The following is a 7,970-nucleotide window of genomic DNA, read 5'->3' on the forward strand; positions in this document are numbered from 1 at the left end:
TTAAAGAATGTGTTGAGTAATGGTCCAGTACTGAGTATATTTAATCAAAATTATGAGACTGAGGTGCATACTGACGCATCCATCGACGGATATGGCGCAGTACTGCTACAAAAATCTCCAGATGACAACCTTTTACATCCAGTATACTATATGAGCAAAAAGACAACCGAACAGGAAAGGAAATATACGAGTTACGAGTTGGAGGTGTTAGCGGTCATAGAGGCATTGAAGAAATTTAGAGTGTATCTGATTGGTTTGAAGTTCAGATTGGTGACTGACTGTAATGCTTTCACTAAAACGTTGGACAAAAAGGATTTGTGTACAAGGGTTGCTAGATGGATACTATTCTTACAAGAATACGATTATATCGTGGAACATCGGCCAGGCTCTCAAATGCGGCATGTAGACGCCTTAAGCCGACACCCAATCATGATCATTGCAGACAGATAGATATAAAATGTCGGATGATTACGAATTACTGGTGATTCCAAAAGGTATGTACGCCGAAATTATAAAAACAGCACATGAAAAAGGCCACTTTTCCATCAAGAAAACAAAAGAGCTGATATACAAGGAATATTTCATACCGAAATTGGAAGAAAAGATCCAAAAACTCATCTCTAATTGCATCCCGTGCATCATAAATAACAGAAAACGGGGAAGACAAGAAGGAGAATTACATCCACTAAGCAAAGAGGCAATACCGTTACACACATACCACATTGACTACCTTGGCCCACTCGAATCCACGAATAAGATGTACAATCACATTTTTGCTGTAATTGATTCTTTCACGAAATTTTGTTGGTTGTATCCAACAAAAACTACATCAGCGAAGGATGCAATTTCCCGACTGCAGTCACAGAATGTCATTTTTGGTAACCCACTTCATATCATTTCTGATCGTGGTTCGGCCTTCACTAGCGAAGACTTCAAAACTTATTGCGCAGAGGAAAAGATAAACCACATTCTTATTACAACTGGTCTTCCTCGTGCGAATGGACAAGTCGAAAGACTAAATAGTGTGATCATCTCTGTCTTGTCCAAACTAAGCATTGATGACCCCTCCAAGTGGTATAAATTCGTTGGAAGAGTGCAGCAAATCATTAATTCGACTTATCATAGGAGCGTTGACACCACACCGTTTGAGATGCTTATTGGAACCAAAATGAAAACTAAAGATGACATCCAACTCAAAGAACTAGTAGAGAAGGAACTAGTAGCCGACTACGATGAACAAAGAAACGAGATAAGACGAGCAGCTAAACAACAATTACTTGAGGTTCAAGCCGATAACAAACGATATTATGATATCCGACGTAAGCCGCCCAGACAATATAATGTAAATGATTCTGTCGCTATTAAAAGGACTCAGCTAGGAGGAGGTCTTAAACTTAGGCCAAAATACCTGGGTCCATACCAAATTGTTAAGGTTAAGCAGAATGATACGTATGATGTAGTCAAATCCAGTGAATGTGAAGGCCCCAAACGTACTACAACATGCACAGGATTTATGAAGCCATGGCCAGATGAAATTGAGGATGAGCCTGATGAGTAAGCCCGCAGGATGGCCGAGATGTAGGAGTGAAGTTGTGAGAAGTTTGCAATAATAACGAGTAGCTGCAGTTGAAGTTTAGAACAGAGAGCAACATTAGTTTAAAAGAAGACGCCGCGAGCTTAAGACGTACGACGGAGCCCGTATTCATTTTTTTTATTACAATAATTTTATTTGAACTCAATTTTTCCATAAACTAAACTATTTAATATTATAACTGTATTTTATAACATACATATGTATATTTGAAATAAAAATTTATAAAATACCATACATATGTATATAATATGAACAGAAATCATATTACCACCGTAGATCTGATAAGGTCCACAAAAATACTTAAATACAAAGAACTAATTAAGAAATAAAGATATTGGAATAATATTTTTTTGAGTATACATTAGGGTGGCCCCGTTTATATGGAGGAAAAATAAGGTGTCGATGTTCCCAACTAAAATTAAAGTTTAATTTATTATAAGATAGAGTTTCTCAAAATTTGGCCTGGGGTCAATATTTGGCGAGCTGGATCAAAGGATAAAAAGGTCCTTTTTGAGGTTTTTATGATTTTTTTCACATTTCTTCTAAAGGAAAGATATAAAATTTTGGTATCATAAGAAAGGTCCTTGAGAGACGCTTTCAATGGCATAAAAGAAATTTTTGTGTAACAGTAAATGTATTCGAAATTTTCTAATTTTTCGTAAAATTTTCAGTTTTTACATTTTAACACAGATGAATTTAATATAATTCGTTGAAATTAATACACAATAATCCTCAATAAAATCTACCGAAACGGTACAAAGCGGTATAACAAATGAGTAGATGTTTTGGATAAATTGTGTTCATATTTTAGTTAATCTGAAAAATTGAATTGATAATACAATGAAACCATAAAGTGTTATATACCATTATAAAGCTAATGAAATTACGCAAATGCTGATGTACATATTAAGTACGCTGGATAAATAAAGCTAGCAGAAAACCTAGGACAAAATAGAGTTTAAAATATTAAAATAAAATACAAAATACAACGAATTTGGAAAAAAAAACATTTCGGTGAAATTGTATGAGGTTTACTATGTAATAATTTTAATTAATTAATGTAGCTTTCTGGTGGAGGGTATTTAAGATTCGGCATAGCCGAACATATCACTCTTACTTGCTTGTTTTATTTCTGTTATTCTTCTAATTATATATAGCATTATTAAAATGAATAGTGTTTTTACGATTTTTTGAACTATAGCTGTCATTTTAGACATAAGACTTTATACTAAAAATCCCAGTCATATTTATTAAATATGGCCGACAAATAAGTACTATTTCGACATGGTATACTGAGAATTAACAAATATTGCAAAATTTGACCTTTGAATATATATATATATATATATATATATATATATATATATAAAAATGAATGTGTGTTTGTTTGTATGTTTGTATGTTTGAACGTTATAGACTACTAAACGGCTGAACCGATTTTCTTGAAATTTTCACAGCATATTCCTGCATGTCTGGAATAGGTAATAGGCTACTTTTTATTTCGAAATTTCAAGTGGGCGATGAACCACGCCCACATTAAGAAAATATAAAATCCGTATATTTTAGATAATATAACAGTTAGAGTCCTCAAATTTTGTCGGAGCCACTTTAGTGTCAATATGATCATTTAGGATAAAAAGTAGGCGGACTAGCATTAGGGGGCGTGGTACCTCCCATATAAATTAAATACAAAAATTCGTTTATCTGGGAAACTAATAGAACTAAATTCTTAAAATTTAGCACGAAGAACTTTAACATCCATATAAACATTTTGGGTAATAAATTGGCGGACTACCCATGAGGGGAGCGGCACCTCCCATATTAATTAAATACAAAAATTCGTTTATCTGGGAAACTAATAGAACTAAATTCTTAAAATTTTGCACAAAGAACTTTAACATCCATATAAACATTTTGGGTAAAAAATTGGCGGACTACCCATGAGGGGAGCGGCACCTCCCATATTAATTAAAAACAAAAATTCGTTTATCTGGGAAACTAATAGAACTAAATTCTTAAAATTTTGCACGAAGAACTTTAATATTCATCTGAACATTTTTAAGGAAAAAAGAGCGGACTTTCATCTGGGGGGCTTGGAGCCCCCATATGAATAAAATAGAAAAATTCGTATATCTGAGAAACAATTAGAGCTAGAATCATTAAATTTTACTTGAAGAACTTTGACATTCACCTGAACATTTAGAATATAACGGGCGGACTTCCAATGGGTTACTTGGTACCTCCCATATGAATTAAATACAAAATTTCGTTTAACTGGGAAACTAATAGAACTAGATTCTTCAAATTTTGAACAAATTATTTCAATAATCATCTGAATATTTTGGAGGAAAAAGGGCGGACTTTCATCCGGGGGGCTTGAAGCCCCCACATGAATTAAATTCGTATATCTGAGAAACTATTAGAGCTAGAATCTTAAAATTTTACATGAAGAACTTTGACATTCATGTGAACATTTAGAGAATAACGGGCGGACTTTCAATGGGGGGCTTGGCACCACATATATGAATTAAATACAAAATTTCGTGCATCTTGGAAACTCTTATATTATTCAAATTTTTTGTAGATAGATAGAAATTGGCGATAGATAGAAACTGGCGAACTTGCAATAATTTGCTTGACATCTTTTATATGTAACATATAATAAATCTGGTATTTATTTATACATATTCCTTTTAGGGTAGCAAAGCACACTGGGTATAGCTAGTATATATATATATATATATATATATATATATACATATATATCGAAATCCTCATGTACAGCTAAACTGATCTAATTTTTTACTGTTTCATTCCCTTATTTATTGTCCATTATTGTCCCCATCTGATCTCCTAAAAATTTTGAAATTTGTTTAAAAAAGTTTCAAAAAAAAATTAAATTGGAGATTTGAAACGGTCGTCGGAAAAGTCAAACTTTTTTAACCATAGCTGAGAACAAGTTTGCCTTATCGTTTAAAGAGAAAGTCTAATATTGCAGTTATTACAGACATATTTTATTTAACAAAATGGTTTTTTACAATATATCCTACAAAAAATTATGTAAATTATGTATATCCTACAAAAATATGTACAGTCACTTTTATCCATATGTAATTCCGAATGTATATCAAAATTGTTATTTTACATACGATTCATAATTTTTTCTATCACACCTGCCTGTGTTTTTCCGTATGACATAACCTATAAATGTAATCAAAGCTGTCTTTTTAATTTGTAAAAATTTTTAAAATTATAAATTAGTATATTAAAAAATACTTACTTTTTCAAGTTCTTTATTCACTTTCTTTAATTTATTTTTTTCAAAAAATTCTATTTCAAAGCAAAACTGCTGTTTTGTTTATGTTTGTCTACGATATGTACAACTTTTACAGATGGAAATTTTGACAGTACATATGTAAAATACTAATACCACCTTTAATGGTCTGGGAATTCGCAATAACTTTTAAATTTTTCAACCAATATTTGTGTTTTATATCTATACGAAATGCATACCACCTTAAATGGTCTGGGAATTCGCAATAACTTTTAAATTTTTCAACCAATATTTGTGTTTTATATCTATACGAAATGCTTATTATGTGTACATTACGATTCTATTTTTCCCCTTGTAAATGCACTTCCGTGTGTAACACCAAGAAATATTCATCTGAGACCCAACAAAGAATATACATATATATTCTTGATACTTATGAAATTCTGAGTCGATTTAGCTATGTCTGTCCGTCCGTCCGTCTGTCTGTCTGTGTAAAAGACGCTCACGTTAAAACGAAGCAATATTTTTTATTTCCGGTACAGTGTAGTATTGAAAATCAGTAAAATCGGTTCACGGAATAAAAAGTTAAAAGTAAAAATTTCAGACTACCTAGAAAAACAATAACGTTTTTTTCCAATTCTTAAGTAGTTTTCTCAGAAACTACCAAAGATATTTCGATGAATTTTGTCACAGATTATTTTTTTTGTGCCAGGGATCAGGTATGTTCAAACTCATAACAATTGAACCAATATTTCCCATAGCCCCCATACAAAGATGTATATTCCGGAAATTAGTTTATCGTTAATAACTCCCTCAAATATATCGGTATCAGCACAAAATTTTCTACATACAAATATAATATGAACGTAGATCTCAGTCGACCCACAATTGGTCATAGCTCCCATATAAGGTCCACTTCCAAAAGTCATCTAAACGCACATATTTCATTGATAAATAAAGCTTTTGTGATAAAATTCGAGCTGAATAGGTTTTGTGTACATACAAATCATTCTACCAAATTTCTCTTCGGATCGGTCCATTATTAGTCATAGCTCCCATATAAGGATATATATGAATAACTCTTCGAATTTTTTTTGGATAGGACCATAATTGGTCATAGCTCCCATGTAAGGTCCACTTCCGAAACGCATATATTTCATTGATAAATAAAGCTATCGGTATAAAATTCAACTTGAATATGTTTTGTGTACATACAAATCATTCTACCAATTTTTCCCCGGATCGCTCCATTACTGGTCATAGCTTCCATATAAGGCCTTCTTCCGAAAATCATTTAAACTCACATATTTCATTATCAAATAAAGCTATCTTAATAAAAATCGACACAAATATGTTTTGTGTACATACATATGAATCACTCTACAAAATTTTTCTGGAGAGGCCCGTAATTGGTCATAGCTCCTATATAAAGTCCACTTCCGAAAATCACTTAAACGCACATATTTTATTAATTAATAAATCTATTGGAGTAATATTCGACTTAATTTTTTTTTTTGCATATGAATCATTATACGAAATTTTTTCTGATCGGTCCATTATTGGTCACAACTACCATATAAGGGTCATTTCCGAAAATTACTTAAACGCACATTGACAATCAAAGTCATCGGGATAAAATTCGACATAAATGTGTATTTTGCACATATAAATGGTTATACGGAATTTTACTTCTGAAAATCACTTAATATAACTTAATTTATTATTAAATAAAAAAATAAATATATCCAAATAAAATTCGACATGAGTATGTTTTGTGTATAGATAAATAATTATATTAAAATGTGTGCAACTGGCCTATTAATATAAAATTTTATGAACCTAATCATAATTAGTTCCACATATACATAAATGTTAGTACCCTCACTACGGAAACAAAATTTTTGTCAAGTTATCTAAAAATTAGATAGTTAGGTTTTAATAACAAGTAGCCGAATATAGTACTCTAACTTGTTATTTCTCCCTTCCTCTCCAACTACTATCAGTTATTGATAACTATTTAAGGATGACACCTAATGCATTATAAGTATATTGTTGTACATATGTATATTTATATTTTGTTTTCAATTAATTATTAATATATTATTTAATTTTATTACTACTTATTGACATCAGGTTTATATTATTACTATGTAATATTGTTATTTTGACCGCGAAGGCTTAATATTACAAAATAAATTAATAAAATAGAATATAAAAATAAACTATGAGCAAAAAGATTTAATTAAATGTTTCTTTTTTCAATTTTATTTTCAGAAACCTAACAAAAACTGTATTTAACGAACAATTTGGGAGTGTTTTTAGGACCTATCACAATCCAACATATTTTTCCCGGCGGCTTTTTCGATTTGCTGATATTTACATGAGTGATATAACGAATTTATTAAATTATTCAGTCTCTCATACGTTTTATCCTCGAAGGGGTGTAATGCCACATGAATATATATCATATTTCATGTAAGGACACAATCCTATAAAAACAATCAACGGCTATTAAAAGAAATGGAAAACAAGTGCAAATAACTACAAAATAATTAATTGATGCCATTTATCGGAATACAAAGAAAATTATATCTCGAATTTTTTATTAGTAATTGTTAATTATTGTTGTCATTGTTTTAATGTTTATACATATAATTAGCTAAATTTGTAAAGCGTTTCGTATTTATAAATTTATTGGCTGTACTCAATAAATAAAGTTATTGAATTGGAAAGAAAACAAGAAAACTTTGGATTTAAATTTCCAATTTATTATAAGTATGAAACGTTTTCAGTAATGAGTAGTATTATTTATTTATTAATTTATTTCGTAGCTAACTTGATATTTACAATATTCATGGTTTGTTATATCAATTAACAATACTGGTACAAATTTCAGACATAAATTATTTAAATATATGTAGATACATATATGAGAATTAAAATAAATATTATTTTATGTTAAATTATATTATTTGGAAATGGGTTTTTTACTCATCTCCATTTTACTCATACTTATCACCATTCTTTACCATACTCAGTAGGAAGGGTGCATATGAGTTTAACATTCCGTTCCTAAGTGAAAACTATTTTTAATTTCCATGA

General features: G+C 30.6%; 1 protein-coding gene across 1 annotated transcript in view; it reads left to right on the forward strand.

Annotated features, from left to right (window-relative positions):
• The window catches only part of LOC119607741 (5'-nucleotidase domain-containing protein 3), a 101,313-nt gene extending 93,700 nt beyond the window's left edge, over positions 1 to 7,613 (forward strand). The window contains exon 8 of the mRNA XM_037961828.1: positions 7,143 to 7,613. Within this exon, the coding sequence (XP_037817756.1) occupies positions 7,143 to 7,347 (205 nt within the window). The 3' untranslated portion in view covers positions 7,348 to 7,613. The remainder of the gene's footprint in view (positions 1 to 7,142) is intronic.
• Positions 7,614 to 7,970: the final 357 nt, after the last annotated feature.

The sequence above is a fragment of the Lucilia sericata genome, unplaced genomic scaffold (genome assembly GCF_015586225.1).
Source record: "Lucilia sericata isolate MDLA Ls3-8-SP2 unplaced genomic scaffold, ASM1558622v1 Contig000740F_arrow, whole genome shotgun sequence".
Taxonomy (NCBI): Eukaryota; Metazoa; Arthropoda; class Insecta; order Diptera; family Calliphoridae; genus Lucilia; species Lucilia sericata.